At 43.9% G+C, this 17,936-nt stretch overlaps 1 protein-coding gene across 2 annotated transcripts in view; it reads left to right on the top strand.

Moving 5' to 3' along the window:
- Positions 1–17,936, top strand: part of DNAH9 (dynein axonemal heavy chain 9) — a 177,235-nt gene that overhangs the window by 92,862 nt on the left and 66,437 nt on the right. For both annotated transcript variants that reach the window (XM_069872298.1, XM_069872299.1), the window contains 6 exons: positions 5,043–5,231; positions 6,572–6,807; positions 9,006–9,128; positions 11,218–11,422; positions 16,318–16,482; positions 17,484–17,624. In XM_069872298.1, coding sequence (XP_069728399.1) covers positions 5,043–5,231; positions 6,572–6,807; positions 9,006–9,128; positions 11,218–11,422; positions 16,318–16,482; positions 17,484–17,624 — 1,059 coding nt within the window. The remainder of the gene's footprint in view (positions 1–5,042; positions 5,232–6,571; positions 6,808–9,005; positions 9,129–11,217; positions 11,423–16,317; positions 16,483–17,483; positions 17,625–17,936) is intronic.

Raw genomic sequence — 17,936 nt, 5'->3', positions numbered from 1 at the left:
TCTCAAGCCTTCTTAGGTGACCTTCAGCAAATTGCTTTAGCCTGGAGCTTCAGAGCTGTTTGGATTTCCGTGAGTTTTCGTGGGGATATCAAAAAAGCTGCATTTATTGGGGTATCGAAATGCTCCCGAAAGCTGCTTGGTTCACTTACTGCACGTTTAAGGACTGAGAAACTTGGAAAAAACCCCTTTTGTCTTTGATCTCTGTGTGCCTCCTTTGGAGAAGAGGAGTGCAGCGCTGAGTGCTGGAGCGCAGGCGGCTGCTTTGCAGACAAATGCAATCAGGACTGTGTGCGCTCAGGTAGAAAGGGTCAAATACAAACGGCAGCTAAATACCTTCCTTAGATCTTTCTTACACAACCACCAAAGGAGTTCTGTGCTTTCATGTTCTTGAGGTTAAATCTCACTGAATGCTTCCAAAACCTTTAATTAAAGCAGGAAGATGATAGCTTTTTTTTTTGTTTGAAAGAGCTGTTGATGGTTTCTGGGGAGATTTAGCACAATGAGTGTTTTCTTGCGTTGTTCCACAGCCTAACAAAATTTTCTTTGACGTGTAATGTGGAGGTAGATTGCGACTCTTGTAGGAGTCAGGAAAAACAAAATACAAGAAGAAAATGTTTCATGAAAAAGAAACATAGAAATAATGGTTTCAATTCTCTTCATAGAAAGAAATGTGAGTGTTTAAGCTTATATTTCACCTCAATGAGTACCACTGTTAAAAATAGAACATGATTTCCTAAAGGTGTGCTTGCTTAGCATGTGAGTTTTTGATTTAAAGCAGGACTCTTCATTTGGATCCAACTGTGATGTTAGGATAAGGAAAAACTGGGAGGAGTTGTGGGTTATTTTGGCATAGCTATATTAACAAAGTCATTTAAAATTTGTTTTCAGTTGTTAAATCTGAAAACCAAAATGAGCAAATATTTTGAAAATATAGATTGTCGCTGGTGATGTCTGTTCCTACATGATTTTTAAATGTAATAATCTCTAAAAGGAAGTGTTTTGGTTCTGAAATCAAGATAAGGTATTGGAAAAGAGTTTTAGAAAACTTTCTTTGGTTGCAGTCAAGGGTTCTATGATGATGTCTGCCCCCATCCATGGTCCAAGAGCACAGACTTTTCTTTTTGGGAAAGAGGTGGTGACTGCCCATGGCAAGAGGGTTGGAACTAGATGATCTTTAAGGTCCCTTCCAACCCAAACTATTCTATGATTCTATGTGACAGAAGCTGATAAAATCCTGAATGATATGCAGAAGATGAATACAGAATGATTGTTCGCTATCCCTCATTGTCAAAGAGCCAAAGGTTAGCAAATGAGATGGCTTTTAATTTGCTATTTGCCTAATAAAAAATGATTATAATGACTTCTAGGACCTGAGGTGGAAAACACCTGGAATTTCTTTAAGATACTAAAACAAGCAGTAGTGTGTAACCTATGCAAAGGAGAAAAGACCTCTAGGAAGTAAGTGGATAAAAAACAAGCACGAGAAAAGAATTAGGAGTATTTAGAGAGTCCACAAGTATGAAAAATTCCTTGATCTTAGAGTCTATGGGAGCAGTATGAGAATTGATCTCAAGGAGGCTGGAGGAAGGAGCTATAGATACGTCATGTATAAAAATCACAAAGGAAAGATAGAGGAAGTGTATTTCTATGCATTGTTACTGGAGTTGAGATTAGGATAATTTAGGTATGATCCTTAAAAGTAGCCGATAACTTAAAACTAACGCTTTGCCTCTTTTTCACCAAGTAAGATTACATATGAACAGATGAGCAGGCTGAGACCAGGGGCCATGCAGCATCAGCTGGACTCCTGTCCAGAACAGGGGAGGAGGAACAGGGCAGTTGTATCTTGCACTGCCTGTGATCCCTGATATTTTCCAGCCTTTATATTCTCCACTTTAATGAATGTGGATATACACAGTAAGACTGAGAACATGAACATGGCAATTCCCACAAATAAAGAGGAAAGCATGACTGTAGTTGAAGTAAGTGGATTGTCTGGCCATAGCAACTGTAACATGGGATGAAATGCAGTAGCACAAGATGCAGATATGCAACTATGTATTTGTAACAGATTGTTTGTCTCCAAACCAGGAGCACCTTTACAGCAACCTGTGAGAACCACTTGCATCTGCTTGTTCAGGCTTTGCCCTACATGTTGCTTAGCACTAAGAAAGGCAGATGTGGTCCTCATAATATCATGAGTAAACTTCCTAGCAAGGCTAAGGGAATGCCAGCAAGAGGCACTGAGGAAAGCTTCTCTGCAGCTTTGTGAGTAGGGTGGTGGTTCACATCAGAGTAACTCAGGTGGAACAGGTTTAGGGACAGCTCTGAGACTGACTGGGGCAAAGAAAACCTGGAACCGCTCTTTCTGCTCTTGGGAGGAGTCAGATTGCCCAGAAGACAGTTTTTACTGCTTCAAAGGGGCAGATTTGTCAAGGCAGAAAGACCATCAGAGGTATTACAGGTGTCTGCTAGTTCTTTTGTTCATTAGAATAATCGTGAACAATCTGAATGAGACGGTACGGAAGCAGGTCACCCAGTTTCTCAGCGATACAAACATGATACTGATGGAAACTCTCCATGAGAACTGTAAAAATGGTATCAAGTGCTGGAGGTATGAAATGCCAGGTAGATACGTGTAAAATAATGTTCTTGCTTTACATGCCCTGTAAGTGATGATGAGCCAGTTATAATCATTCAGAAATGAAATGATGGAATTAAGAGTTCTATGAGTATGTGAGCTCTATGCTCCCAGAGGCAAAAAGCCTCTCAACAAACTGAAAAACCATGCTGCAATTGAATGTTAAGGTTTATTAGGAAAAGACAAGAGAACAAAACAGAGAAAAATCACAATCTTGCTATACAAATACATTCTAAATAAATCTTGAATGTGCAGCTGTACCTCCGCCCCCTCTGCTGTACCTCAAAGGATGGAGTAGAATGGGAAATGGTGCAGAGAAGGTAATGATAAAAAGAAACAGGATAATAAAGGTTACATCATTTGGTAAAGATAAAGATTGCAAGGAAAATCAAAGGGCTTCTTCTGTGTGAGGAATTATTGAACAGGCTAAAGCTTGTCAACCTCAAAAGGAGACAGCAGAGGAGGTATCAAGGGCTTGAAATCATGAGTGGTATGGAGAAGGTGGCGCAAGTGTTGTTGTTCACTGTTTTTCCACTGTGTGAACAAGTTTTAGCAATTGAAAAGGTCACGTAGCACAAAAGAAAAAAAGAGAATGTCCTTTTAATTTTACAGAAAGCATAGCTAAACCATGTATCTCCTGGCCACAGGATGCTGTAGATGCCAAAAAGTTGGTTGGTATCCATGGCAGCTTAGACTCAGCCATTGGTGATTTTTTTGCCTCATGACTATTTAGCACAAAGATATAAGCTCTGTTTCGGGAAGTCCTTAAACCTCCATTTGGGGGAAGCTGGGAGATTATGTCAAGAACTATTACCAGGTCATTTCTAGCCTTCCTGAGTCTGCTAAGGGCTGCTGCCAGCAGACAGGATGCCAAGGGGGTGGACCTTGGGTCTGGCCTGGTAGAGCTGTTCCTGTGCTTGTGCCTTTCAGAGGGGAGGTAGATCAAATTCTTTTGCTTAGTTTAGCACAGCACATTCTTTAGAAAATACTGGCTGTTTATAAAAGCATCTGGAGGTACACATGAGGGTGAAAGGAGAGCTGTTTGAGCTGGAGGACAGCATCCATGTGAGAACTGAGTGCATAAACTGGCTAGAAGTAAATACGTGATGGAAATCAGAAGGTGGCTCCTAACCCCCAGAAAGTAGCAAGATTCTGCTAGGAATAGGACTTGGTCAAGTTAGAATGTGTGACACTGGAATCCAGTGAGAATCTGAAGATGATGCCTTCCCATTCCTGGGACCCGTGTTCTGTATCTGTTGAAGACAGCAAAATAACTCAGTTTAAGGGAATGAGTTATTCAAGGTATTCATAATGTTTATCATAGGGAGCTGGTCGTGTTTAGCATTTAACAGGGACCTGGGAGAAGGAGGTGTATTAGTCACATTTGGGGAAGGTTGCTAAAGAGAATTTTATAGAGGAATAGTTAATAAAAATGAGAAAAATAGGAAATAACGCTAAGCTTGTGTGGACTGTGAACTGAAGAATAAAAATAGAAAGTGTTGGTTGGCCCTGGAGCAGAGGCCTGTGAGTAGAGGGGATCTGTACATTACGTGAATGTTTCTAGAGCAGCTCGACAACAGGAGAGTGAGTGGAATTTGACCATAAGGCATTCTTGATGATGCCATCAGCCATTCTTGATATCAAATCCATGAGGGCAATTTGAAACTGGTTTGAGTGTCTGTGGCTTGGAAACCTGAAGGATACGTACCGTTCGTATTTGTGAGCTCTGTTTCTCAGTTAATAGAGCTAAAGTTTTCTCCTTTTAAAGAAAAAGGGGGGAGTTGTGTCAGGTTATCTGTTATAATCACAAGACTTCAGGAATGAAGGACCTGAAGAGTACCAATAGTCAGAGAAGTTGTCCTTGTATGTAGAGATTAAGTATTTTACAAGGAGATGCTGTACCCTCTTCAAAGCCTGTGTATTGGGTTAATTGCTTGTCAAAAATGCAATGTAGACACAAGGGGATTATGATCAAAATCCCATCTACCTGGAGTAATTATAAATCCTGTGAAACAGCTGAAGGTTGTGGCTGTTGGAGAGGAGCTCTGGGTGTAACGAGGTGTGAATGTGTGGCATTAAGGCAATTAACAGCTGATGGGCTGCCTCAGAAATCCCTAATGCAGATGTCTTTATGTGAATGCCTGTTGGGGAGGTGATGGATCCTTCCTTGATGATTTTAGAGGAGTTGTGGTGCAGGCAGCTGAAATTTGAGTGCAGGACCAGTCTTTCACTGAATGGGACAGGGCAGGGGTTAGCAAAGTAATCATTGAACATTTCCCATTTTTAGGTTTTAAACTTTAGCAGTTGAAATGACGGTTGATGTCAGGTATGGACACAGAGGGATCCTGAGCTATTGCTTGAAGAACTGCTGTGATTATCAGTTTGACTTGGGAAATTGCAGGTTGGAGGACTCGCCTCTGAGAACGTGAGATGGGCTGAAGCTGTGAAGGACCTCAAACAGCAACAAAGCACCTTATGTGGAGATGTCTTGCTGATCACTGCCTTCGTCTCCTACCTGGGGTACTTCACCAAGAAATACCGTCATGACCTCCTGCATGGAACTTGGAAGCCGTATTTGCACCAACTAAAAGTAAGCCCTATTTTCCTATTGTTACTGGAATTAACATGGCCATATATTCTGGGGTCCATAGGGATTCCCTAATGAGGGGATCACCCAAATGAGGGGCATCCCTGTGTTCCCACCAGGTTGCACTGAGGAGCAAGGTGTAGCCACACTTGATTTACTCCTTTCTGGGAAAGATATCGTGGTGTCCTTTCTCCATGCAAATGACCTGATTCTTCCATGTACAGAGAAAAATGACTTGATGCAGCAACCCAAACGTGGAGCCCAGAGCCAATGCTGTGCAGTTTTAACTAGGAGTCAGGGATGGCCTAGAAGGAGGGAGGTATATGGAGAAGGGATTGCTTGAAGCAGATGGAGCTCACTGCCAGCTCTCTGGTAGGCTTGGAAAAATTCCAGATGGTTCTTCATGCTGGACACAAGCTCTGTTCATGCTGGCTGTGCTTCTTGGCCGGTTTCACCCATGTCTTGCTGTTTGGACCAGATGGAGCCTGTCGTGCTTCAAACTTGTTTAATATCTTGCTAATTTTTACCAGGTCCTCTCATGCATCGTAACTGCAACTGTTCTGTCTCCTGCAGGACTGAGATTTTAAACATCAGTATAGTAACTGGATATTATAAATCCTGCTGGAATGCCAAGAATCTTTCAAATAAGGTCACAACTGGGCACTGATGCCCAAATCAGAATGCTAAGAAAATAGGCAACTTCCTTAGGATGAGAGAGGAGAAAAGGAATTCTGTATTTCTTAATAGTAAGACAAAATTTTAATTAAGAAATGTAATATTGTTCCAAAAATGACCTGATTCTCCCTATGTAGAATTTTCTGCAGGCAAAAATCTTCGGGATGCATGCATAGTTTGTGTTCATTCACAAAAGGGCTGGGAAACACTTAATACTAGATCAAAACTGTCCTGTAGAATAGGGAACTGCTGAGAAATGTTACTTTGCAGTTTTTAGTTAAGCTTACTTGAAGTATTTTCCTTGCTTGTCTCTGGTGTAGGTTGCAGCTCAGAATCACAGAATCATGGAATGGTTTGGGTTGAAGGGACCTCAAAGCCCATCCAGTTCCACCCCCTGCCATGGGCAGGGACACCTCCCACTGGATCAGGGGCTCCAAGCCCCATCCATCCTGGCCTTGAACACCTCCAGGGATGGGGCAGCCACCACTGCTCTGGGCAACCTGGGCCAGGGCCTCCCTACCCTCACATGAAAACATTTCTTCCTAAATCTCACCTTAATCTCTTTCAGCTTAAAACCATTACCCCTTGTTCTATCACTTGCACTCCATGATAAAGATACGTGCTGTGTGTTGTTGACCCCCTAGGAAGCATTTCTTCTTTCTTCATAGGTGCCAATCCCTGTAACCCCATCCCTTGATCCTCTGAGAATGCTGACCGATGACGCTGATGTAGCAGCTTGGCAGAACGAGGGCCTGCCAGCTGATCGGATGTCCACTGAAAATGCCACCATCCTCACCAACTGTGAGCGCTGGCCCCTCATGGTGGATCCTCAGCTGCAAGGCATCAAATGGATCAAAACGAAGTATGGTGAAGACCTTCGAGTGATCCGAATTGGGCAGAAGGGGTGAGCGCCAGCCTTATCACATAATAAATCCTTTTAATGGTTATCTCTATTTGAGGAACAGCTTATATTTAACTGCGACCATCTGAGCCAATTACAGTGAGGAAAACCCTCAACTATATCTGTGCATTAGCTGCTTATTCCTTACCAAAAATGATAAAGAGATTTCTTGTTAAATAGAGGGGCTGTTACCATAGAAACTCCTCTGAAACTAAGGATGGCGAGAGCTGCGCTCTGGAGCCTAAGCTATGGTATCCTCTGTTGGGCTCATCTTACATGTCATGTCCTGACTCGGTTTCACCCAGGAGGGAGACAAGGGCTTCCTACATCTTGGAAGAAAAGAGAGGGCCTGGGCACGGAGGATGAAGCTGCCATGAGTGTTGCCATACCCTGAAGATCAGCTGGGTTAACTCCACTCCCATGCTGGTGTCAGCTGTAGGAGGTTCTCATTGCAGCACCCCTGTATTAATCTTGCTCGATATTTCGTTTGAAGGTTTTTCTACTCTTGGTGCTCCTCTTCAGTCAGCGCACACACTTCTGCTATATCTCAGTTTGCACCTATTTCTAGTGAGGAGTCCCAGCTGGAATGGAGCATACCCAGAGTCTAATTCCTTCTTGAGGATGAGTGCTGAGATTACTTAATACAGAGCCAAGCACTGACGACAGGCAAGAGTGACCCAAGCTTAGTGCTTCTAAATACATGCAGGTTTGGAGATGTCTTGGGATTGCCCAGGTTGTTTTGCTGGTGCCTCCTCTGCTTTCCTTATAGATAATAATAAGAACTTGTATTTGTTCTCGTGTGGGATAAAAATACAACTAATTTTTCATTAAAGCAAATTTCTTTTTTCCTGGCCAACCCGGTCACTGTGCCTTGCAGTTGTTCAAAGCAGCTTGTGTAAAAGTAAGGATCCCAAAAGAAGCACCTAAGTATAAATCTCCAGGATGGAGCAAGATGAACAGACTCTTTAACATGCATATGCTGCCATTAGAGCTTGCTGTGTAAAAGCAGCGTCTTTTATTCCCCCTTCCTCCCTGGCCACACACCGGGCTGACAAGTGCTCTAAGAGGGAAGTTTAATGTCTTGCTGTGATGTCTCAGGGCCATTGGCTAAAAGCATCATTCACTGCCCCATTACAGTAAATAAAGAAGTGTTTCATCATCTAAAAAGTGGTGCTTCTTTGCTTTCAGCTGCTTTCAAAGCCCCATCCAACCTGGCCTTGAAAACGTCCAGGGATGGAGCAGCCACAACTGAGCTGTTGTTTGACTGGAAAGTGTATTCAAAAGTGTTTTGAAAAGTTTGAGCTCTAAACCCCCACCCCTCTCTCCTTCAGGCAAGGGCCATTTGGGCAGCTGCTGTCATTCTGTCTGTCTGTTTCTTTGCATAAAATACTCCTGTACTGAGAAACATGGGGGCTGCTGATTAAGGATGAGGTTTGTCAACTGATTCCTTTAAAGGTCAGGCCTAAACATCACTTTGAAATTCTTGACTTAGACCTTTCTATCACCTCTTGAGGTCCCAAACTCTCCAGCTTAGACAAGGAGCCTAAATTTTAGCGAATGGAGTTGGCTGCAGTGATTCAGTGATGGTTTAATAGCGATGGTTTAACAGCCCCCAGGGTTTCCTCATCACCTGCCCAGGTCCCTTCTCTCCTTTTTGCAGAGAAGTAAGTTTTGTGAAGTGCAGAGCAACCCTGAAGGAGAGAACACAAGCACTTGACCCTGCCCTTCCTGGTTCAAAGCATCCCAATGCAGAGCATACATAATTCACAGTTAGACACAGAGCAAAGGGGGACAATTCCCTCATGAGGAAAGAAAGTGTCTTAAATGTGACCCTAAACCCTCGGCAAAATGGAGATGAGAGCTGCTCTTCATCTCTGCTTTTCTGCAAGATTAACTGTACCGGTGGGTTCTGGAGGAAACAAAGTATTTGCTGTCCTATCTTTGTTTCCTGATGTCCATGCTCTTGTCTTGGGAAACAAGACTACACAGTTGTTATTGCTTGCTTTTGGGAGGCCTGAGACCTTTATTGGACAGAGAAGATTCTGCCAGTGCCATTTTCTGCACCATACGTTGACACTATCTTACCCCTCTTTCTCTCTTGCAACTGCTGTGCCATCACCCTTCCATTCCCCTCGTACCCTCTCTGCTGCAAAGCACCCTGACCAGCCTCACTGCGCAAGTACCACTGCTGTTTCCCACAGGTATTTGGACACAATGGAACGAGCTCTGGCTGCAGGAGAACTGGTTTTGATTGAAAACCTAGAGGAATCCGTGGATCCAGTTTTGGGGCCATTACTGGGGCGAGAAACCATCAAGAAAGGAAGGTGAGCTTCAGGGAGGTTTAGCAGCACATGTGAATGGGTCCTTTGTGCTGTTGTGCTTTCTGTTCCTGAGCTCACATTGTGCATGTTCCTATAGAGCAGGACTAACATCCCTGCCTTCGGTGATGCATTTTGAAATCAGGCAGTCGCAAGTAATTCCATCCTAAGATGGCTTTGAAACAAAGCTAGGCTTTTCATTTTGCTGGGTGCCATCATAAAAAAAAAAAAAAAAAAAAGAAAAAGAGAGGTTTGTATAGTGAGCTTGGGGGTCTGTTCTTGGCTATCCTGACACTGAATTATTGCCAAAATAGCTGTTGCTGTTGTGAAGACAAAGTAACCTTGGATTTTAGCAAACACTCCACAAAGCTTAGGCATACAGCTACAGGTTTAAGCATTAAGAATATATAAATGTTTCTTAATGAGGTCAAGTTTCTCATGGCAGCTACTTGTCACCGTCCAGTGCAGAGGAGGTCAGTGAGAGGGACAGGGAGGAAGTTCACTTTTTCCTTCTTTCTCTGTTTAAGTGCAATAAGCACACATATAGTATGTGCTCAAATAATGGCAATAATTAAAACCCCATGCTCAGCACTAAACTTGATTCAGGGACTTTCTCAACGTTGCTTCACTGGCTTTTGCAGAGTGGAGTCGTTGGCCTTGAGAAGTGTGTGTTGTTTGGGCTTTTATAAGTCTCTGCCACTGACAGCTTCACCTCACGGGAGCCTGGCATGGGCTGGATTCTGCACCTCACAGTGCGGTCCTGGTTTTGGCTCTGTGCAGTAAATAACAAAAAGCCTGTCAAGCTCTAAGTTTCACATTCCTTAAGTTCTGTAAGGATTGTTTCCTTGCTTGCCTAAACTACCTCTAGGATGATGTAGGCTGTTGGGAAAAGTGGGCAGTCTGGAAAGCTTGCAGGGGGAAACCTCTTGAGAAGGGTGGCTGGTGGTGGATTCAGTTGCAGGACGGAGGGGAAGGATCATTTCAGAGGGAATAACAGTCCCAAGTGAAAGGGATAGAAATTACTGAAAGTGGAGATGGGGGTACAGTAAAGGTGATGGGCTCCTGAGTCCCCTGCAAAAAAAAAAAAATAAAAGCTCAGCCCATCCACCTTTGGGGACTGTACATCTCTGCTCTCAAAACTCCCTGTAAGATCACGTCTTTCCTAAGAAAGGGGAAAATAAGTTATAAATAAAGTCCATGGGTTTTGTGTTTTCCAGGACACGAGTCCAGACCACACAGATACTGGTAGCACTGGAGGCAAGGTTTTTGAAGTTGAGGTTCTCGGCAGTACTTCTAGGTGCTGCTGTGAGCTGCATGCACTGTGTGAGCTCTCTCTGCTTCCATCTCAGAGCTGTAAGAGCAGTTGAGATGTCCAAGAGGACACCTAGTGAGATGATGTTTGACTGAAAAGTGTGCTCAAATTCCCCTGATGACACCACTGTTCCTGGAATAGTCCAGCTGCATTCCTGAAGGCATTTCCAGTTTCTTTTTAACTCTGGTCCCCATAGATTTCGTTAAACTTGGATTTAAAAGTATGTCAATTCCTGGGGTCTTTATAAATTTTAGACTTGATATCAGAAATGCAAGCCAGGAGGAGTTTGGGTTTTCTTGAGTGAAGTTACCTCCCAGGAACAACAGCCAAGTGCCCTCCAAACCTGGCTTTACTGCTCAAGCTCAGTGTGCCCACAGAGTTGGCCTGATCTGAACCAACAGAGCAGGCAATTTTAGCTGTGTCTAACCAAAATCTCGATGCTGAGAGGTTTTTCCTGCATATGAGGCCAGCTTTAAGCATAATTCGACCTCTGTAAAAAGCAAAGTGGGATTCATGGTTGAACTGGCCATCCTGCTGCTAGAAGCTGTGAGCATTCTCAAGCAGAGTCCAAAATTCAGGGGCAAGAGTCTAGGGGTTTTATCCTAAATCAGAAGTGTTTCAAGCGTGTCCAATTTTGAATACTTTTAGCTTTAATAGTAATATCTGTGCGAAGAGTGCAAAGTCCCATTCTGGTAGATGTCATTGACTGGTGGTGACTGATGTCATTTGGGTGAAACATCCTGGAAGAGATGTTTGCTCATGTTCCTTTTGGTCTGTTTCCAGGTACATTAAGATCGGGGACAAGGAATGTGACTTCAACCCTGCTTTCCGCCTCATCCTCCACACAAAGCTGGCAAACCCTCATTTCCAACCCGAGCTGCAGGCACAGTGCACCCTCATCAACTTCACTGTCACGCGAGATGGCTTGGAGGATCAGTTGCTTGCAGCAGTGGTCAACATGGAGAGGCCTGACTTGGAGGAGCTCAAGGTCAGTAGTGCTACTATTCCTATAACAAAACAAAATAGCATTTCATCTATGGTTGCAGAGATTGCTGAGCTCATCATAAAATCAGGAGATTTCCCTTGAATTGATAAACATTGAGGAAGTTTTCTTGGTATTTTGGAACACTTAAACGGCAATTCCTATTTTACTCTCAAAAAAATTGGGTAAGAATCTCTTCCTTTTCGTACTTTTCTTGGAAATGCAAACAGGTCCTCATTACATCAGGTTTTTCTGGACTTTACAGATTTAATTTTGGAAATATTAATGTAGCTTAATTTTTGTCACATCGTGGAATGGTTTGGAAGGGATCTCAAAGCCCACCCAGCTGCAACCTCCTTGCCAAGGACAGGGACACCTCCCACTGGATCAGGGGGCTCAAAGCCCCATCCAACCTGGCCTTGAACACCTCCAGGGATGGGGCAGCCACCTCTTCTCTGGGCAACCTGGGCCAGAGCCTCCCCACCCTCACAGGAAAACACTTCTTCCTAAGATCTCATCTCCATCTCCCCTCTTCCACCTGAAAACTGTTGTCCCTTGTTCAATCCCTGCACTCCCTGCTGAAGAGCTCCTCCCCAGCTTTCCTGGAGCCCTTTTCAGTACTGGAAGCTGCTCTAAGGTCTCCATGGAGCCTTCTCTTCTCTGGTCTGAACAACCCCAACTCTCTCAGCCTGTCCATGTACAGGAGGTGTTCGAGCCCTCAGATCATCTCCTATCTCTTAGACTTGAAATCCTTACGCATATATTGTACAGGATTCCTGTTGTAAATATTATGAGTCTGGTAATGAAATTTTCCTGTTTTGTTTTTTCCTCTCACTTGTTTGCAACAGGCCAAAATGTTCTTCCCTCTCTTTTAAAGTAAGTATGGCTTCAGTTTCAAGATAATTTTTTGAAGAAAATCCTCTGTTCTAATGGCATTCTTAGCAATGTAACAAATATGTATAATACTAAATATTTACTGAGAGTGGGAATAAATGTACTGCTTGTGTTCAGTCAGGCCAGGCCAGCTTTGTTATAATCTTTTCATTTAATGAGGTTCTAAAGTACCTCAGCTCTGCAGCCTTAATGATGCATTTAGTTTTAACCAGACTCATGTGCTAACGAGCCAAAAGATGGCATCAAAAATACATAATGAACTGATTTAATGGGTGAGTCAGGGCTGTCTTACTGGGGCGGAGAGAGACCCAAAGCCCCACGATCAGACACCCCTTAAACACGCTCAGGAAATGCTTGAGCAGCTGCTTTCCTCTGTGAATTTGCCTGAAGGGGCTTATGGGGAGGCGACTGTGATTAGCACAGTGGTGCCATTAACTGCTGTTATGTTAAGGACCGCTCCTCTTAGCCTCAGCAACATCACTGTAGTGGTTGCTGTCACAATAAGAAAGACAGATTCAATATCATGTACAGTCAACAAATCCACAATTGGGCTCTAAATATTAGTAAATAAAAATCTGCAGCGCTTCCCTCCCATGTTGTGGAAGAACTGCTTATTAGAAAACAGTGAAAAGGATGTAAATTAGGGATCGCATCCTTTGAAGTCCCTGCTTCTTCAGGGCGTGCATGTTGTGGAAGAAGTTTGAGCCCAGGACCAAGGAATTATGCCCCTAGGTGCCAGCCAGGTCACTGGCTCAGGTCATGGGGCTGTAGTCTTGCTTCAGAAAGCACTAAGTAGATGCAGATTGGTGTGAGAAGTAATTTTCTTTTCTTGTAAGAATACATAAGACCTTTGTCTCTCTTTGACACAGCAAGATAATAACGGATGCTACTATGTCTCCATTCTCTCTCATCTACTTCCCTCCTGCTACAGTCTCGCTGCCCCATCAGCTATTCAGTCTTTCCGTCCCTTCCTGTCTTTGAAGCTACCTTCAGCTGATCTGTAGGATCGTGTTCCTGTTACAACGAGTGTTCAGAGTCTGAACGCTCTACCAGATTTTGGTTCTAGAGACAGATCGGTTTGTCCAGAATAGCTGCTTGCTCTCACTCTAAATTAAAGTCAGGCTAAGACAGGTTAAGGCAGTAGTGACCTGGCCCTGAGACAATCACAGCTAAGAGGCACTAAAGCCAATTTAGGCCACGGCAAGCAAGGCAAGTGCTGAGACCTTCCCTCTCAGGTCGGTGCAGACCCTCCAGCCTTTAACTGGTCCCATTTGTATGCTCAGCACGACTGTGCTCCAGGGTTGGTTCCAAGTATCTCCCACTGTCAGCAGACTTCAGTGTTTAGACTGAAATGTCTAAAATGGGATTTGCCTCAAATTCGTTGTCTTTTTAGTGCCAAAAACTGCCTTAGGAAAAATATTTTGACAGCTACAGGTAAATAAGCCATGAATTAAGGTGAAGCCCTGCTTATTCAGGAGGGAAAGCGTGTGTGAAAGTGCCTGCGTTTTTGCAGGTTGCCCAGGGAAGCTGAGGCTGCCCCATCCCTGGAGGTTCAAGGCCAGGTTGGATGGGGCTTGGGCAGCCTGATCCAGTGGGAGGTGTCCCTGCCCATGGAATTAGATGATCTTTAAGGTTCCTTCTAACCCACACTAGTCTATGATTCCATGTTTGGACTGTGGTGGACAGAGCTGAGGCTCCTCTTCAGGTAAGAATGTGCTTTGCAGGAGTGGACTGAAAATGCAAGGATTTAATTTTTTTTGTCTGTTTTGTGATGTTAAAATAATACAATAAAGTCAGCAGAAAAGAGAAGGAGAGGAAGGTGGTGGTTGTGGCTCACCGCAGTTTGGTGTCTAAGCTGGGAAGGTTTGGGAGTGAATCCTACAAAATTGGCCTGTATCTCTGGTGAGCTCTTTTTTTTTTTTTTGTCATGGAATGGAATTTTGAAGGCTCTCGGAGTAACCCATTCACTAGAAGCAGCGCTGTTATGTATCAACTGTGAAATAACAGATAATTAGCTCCACTGCAGAAATAAGAAATGATGACCTTGCTCCTGCTGGAAACAATGGCATGATAAAGCCGCAACAGATGCAGGCAGTTGTGGGGAATATGCCATTGTAGACACTTCTAAGGGTGCGTTTCAGAAATCGCCTGGTGATTACAAGCTATTGGAGCAAAAATCACACACGTTCTCATTAATAACTCCAGGGCTTACAGTCCATGGTCTGGAATAATAGCTTGCAAAATGTCATTTTTCAAGGCATGCTATGCTTGAATGACAGGAACACACAAAATTAGCCACGTTAGTTTTCTCTTTCAAGACTTGTAAAATATTTACCACTGTGGGCAAGCTCCTGTGTATAATGCCTACGGAACAGGCCTTTAAAACCAGCCCTTTATAGCTGAAATACCAATAAAAGATGTGCTTTGGTGCACACTCTGCTGAATTCTTGGGATGACATTAACGTGGAGTAAGTGTATGTCCAGCAAGTGTATGACATTTCAGCCCAAATATTGAGAGATGACTTAGTAATGAAAGACTTAGTTAATCTGTTTGAAAACCCCTGACAACAGAGCAAATACTGCTGACTCCTGTACCCATTGTGGATTTGGAAAAGGCATAGGGTTACTTTTCCCATTTCTAGGGTTCTTCCAGACCTTGTGGGCGGTTGGAAGGTATGGGTATGTTTTCCAAAAACAGTCTTTGGAGCATTAAATGTGCCAGTTGCCATGGCTTGTCCAAGTTCACGTGTACCATGTCTAATACTTTATGGAGCTGGCTGGTTTTGGTGGGGTTATAGAACACTCTTTTGCAAGCTACTTGAATTTCTTGGTTGTGTCACCTTAATGCAGTCCAAAGGTTTAAAACTGTGTCCCACTGTAGCGTTTTATGTACCAGAGTGTTAGCGATTGACTTCATTTACGTAGTGAGTAGTCACCAGGCTTGTATCTTAGCAGCATCCAAATCAGATGCACAGCTTTCGTGAAGGATGTTTCCTGTGATAATGCTAAAAATAGACATTCACAATAGGACCGTATAGTGGAATAATATAACATACCCAAAATCCGGGAAAGATTCCATTTCCTTGAGCAAACACATAGAATAGGGCATTTCATGGGAGAAAGCCTATTCTGTAGGATCAGTTCTAAAAGGAGCCAGGCGAGAGGCTTTGTTTCCACCATGAACAGCGTTAATGGCTGGTATTTCTGCAGAAGAGAGGGAAATGGAACAAGTGTCTGGGGAGAACAGAGAGGTCGTTTCACAGAAACTGGAAGAATTTGTCCTGTAATTCAGAAGATCCACTCTTGAGGCGAGCTGGTTGGTGCTGGTTGGGATCTGCTTGGCTGTCTTAGTGCTAAGTTTGCAAATCCTTTGGCTGGGAGACTTTGCCTTTGCATGCCCAGCTTCTAAGCCATCGGTCCCAGGGACATCTTGAGGCCAGAATACAAACGCAAGCAGCAATCGGGTGAGGCTGTGACTTTGGCCTCAGTCTTGAACCTGTATTGTGCTCATCTCTGGATCCAAGTGACCTTGCTGCTGGTTTTACCATGAGGTTTTAATCTCTTGGTCTTCATTGCTGGAGTGATGGGTGGTGATGTGTAGTGCCAAGTGTAGGGGTTCACCAGGAGAGGTGGGAAACAGCAGGGACTGTCCAGGCTGACTTAAACCAAATGAGTAGATATTTCCTAGAAGACAGAGATTGTCTGCTTGAGATAGGGGATGAAGGTCTTTTCCTCGTGATTAATTTCTAGCATTTTAATACATTTGTAGTGAAAAGGGCTCCGTTCTCCTGGTGCTTTCTGTGCCGTACAAGGTTTCTCTGAGTTGATGGCTTATTGGATAGAGTGATCCCCAGAGCTCTGCCCATGCCCAGGAGCTGCAGAGAGCAGGATTAAGCAATATTGGACTATAGCAAGCGTCAGGTAGAAGCCTGTTCCTGTGTGAAGTTGGTTAACCCTTACTTTATCACAGGTTTACCATGGCTAAAACTTTCTGAACTTATTTGCAGTCAGAGCTTACGAAGCAACAGAATGGATTCAAAATCACCTTGAAAACATTAGAGGACAACTTGCTCTCTCGGTTGTCATCAGCATCTGGGAACTTCCTGGGAGATACAGCATTGGTGGAGAATTTGGAAATTACTAAACAGACAGCGGCAGGAATTGAAGAGAAGGTACGTAAGCTAGAGAAAACCATGTGTGTGGTATCTTGAAGGATTTCTGGCTGGAGTGTAATGTCTTTCTGTGCCTATCTCTACCCCTTCTACTGAGTAGAGAATAGACAGTGGTACCAATTGAAGTGCTTTCCATTCTGTACGGCTTCAAGCCATTTAGTTCTTTGGGGCTTTTGTATGTTAAATGGCCAATTTAAAACCAGTGAAAACATCACTGCCTGATGTAAAGACAATAAAATCTGCATGCTGTATCAAGGCAGCTTTAAACTGTTCAGTGGAATCCTGAATACATCACACTTTCTCAGTTAAGATGGATTTTAGTACTGACTGGTGTAGCAATTACGGCACAGACCTCGTTGATGGGGGCGACAATCAAGATCAACTTTATTTAGAGAATGCAAACCTTATATAGTGCCTCTGTATCCAGTAACAACTGTCCCAGTGAATTTCCACCCGTGAGAATCCCACAGTACAACGACAGAGTGCAACCCCCCTGTTTTCTGCAGATGTGAGCCTTATCTTCATGTTTTCCACCTAGTGCATCCCTTTCATAGAATCATAGAATCACCAGGTTGGAAGAGACCCACTGGATCATCGAGTCCAACCATTCTTATCAAACACTAAACCATGTCCCTCAGCACCTGTTCAGCCCTGTGTTATTAGTCTGCACAGGATGGGGGCAAATAGCAGGAGAAAGTAATCGATGAGAAAATCAGTTCCAGCCAGTGAAGAGCAGAGACCCTAGAGAGAAGCCTGGAATGACTTGGGAAAACAGAGGGTTGGGCAACAGGCTGGTAAATACAGTTAAATGGAGGATAAACCAGAGGAAGGGAGATGCTGGGAGCAGACATCTCAAGCCTGGCTGCACCATGGATCAGAGGGTGGAGGCTGGTCCTTGCAGGTCGCCCCTTCTTTGTGACAGATGCTAGTCCTCTCCCGGGCTGCATGCTCAGTTCACAACCATGTTTTCACAGTAGTTTTGTTCTGTATTTTCCTCCCAGGTCCAGGAGTCTAAGGTGACAGAAACAAAGATAAATGAGGCCAGGGAGCACTACAGGCCTGCTGCCGCACGGGCCTCTCTGATGTACTTCACCATGAACGACCTCCATAACATCCACCCCATGTACCAGTTCTCTTTGAAGGTACTGTGCCCATGAGCTGTGGGGACCTCCTCCTACCTGTGGCTGCAGGAGGCAGTGCCGCTGCCTCTCTCTCTCTTACTGAGCTTCAAAGTCATCATCTTGGGCCACTTGGGAACATCTGAGCTCCCAGGCAAAAAGTTGATCAGACTAAAGCCATTCTAGTGATTTGGTTTTATGGAAAAATTGCCTGTAATTTATTTCTATATAAGTCTACTTCGCATACGTTACTCTTACCTTTAGTTGCAATAGTGCTTAGCACCTGTTGGGAAGGATTGATCCAAAGCTCCCTGCACACACTGTGTCACCCAGGAC

This window comes from Phaenicophaeus curvirostris, chromosome 19, assembly GCF_032191515.1.
Source record: "Phaenicophaeus curvirostris isolate KB17595 chromosome 19, BPBGC_Pcur_1.0, whole genome shotgun sequence".
Taxonomy (NCBI): domain Eukaryota; kingdom Metazoa; phylum Chordata; class Aves; order Cuculiformes; family Cuculidae; genus Phaenicophaeus; species Phaenicophaeus curvirostris.
The sequence above is the reverse complement of the archived record's forward strand: the minus strand, read 5'-3'. Positions and strand labels throughout refer to the sequence as shown.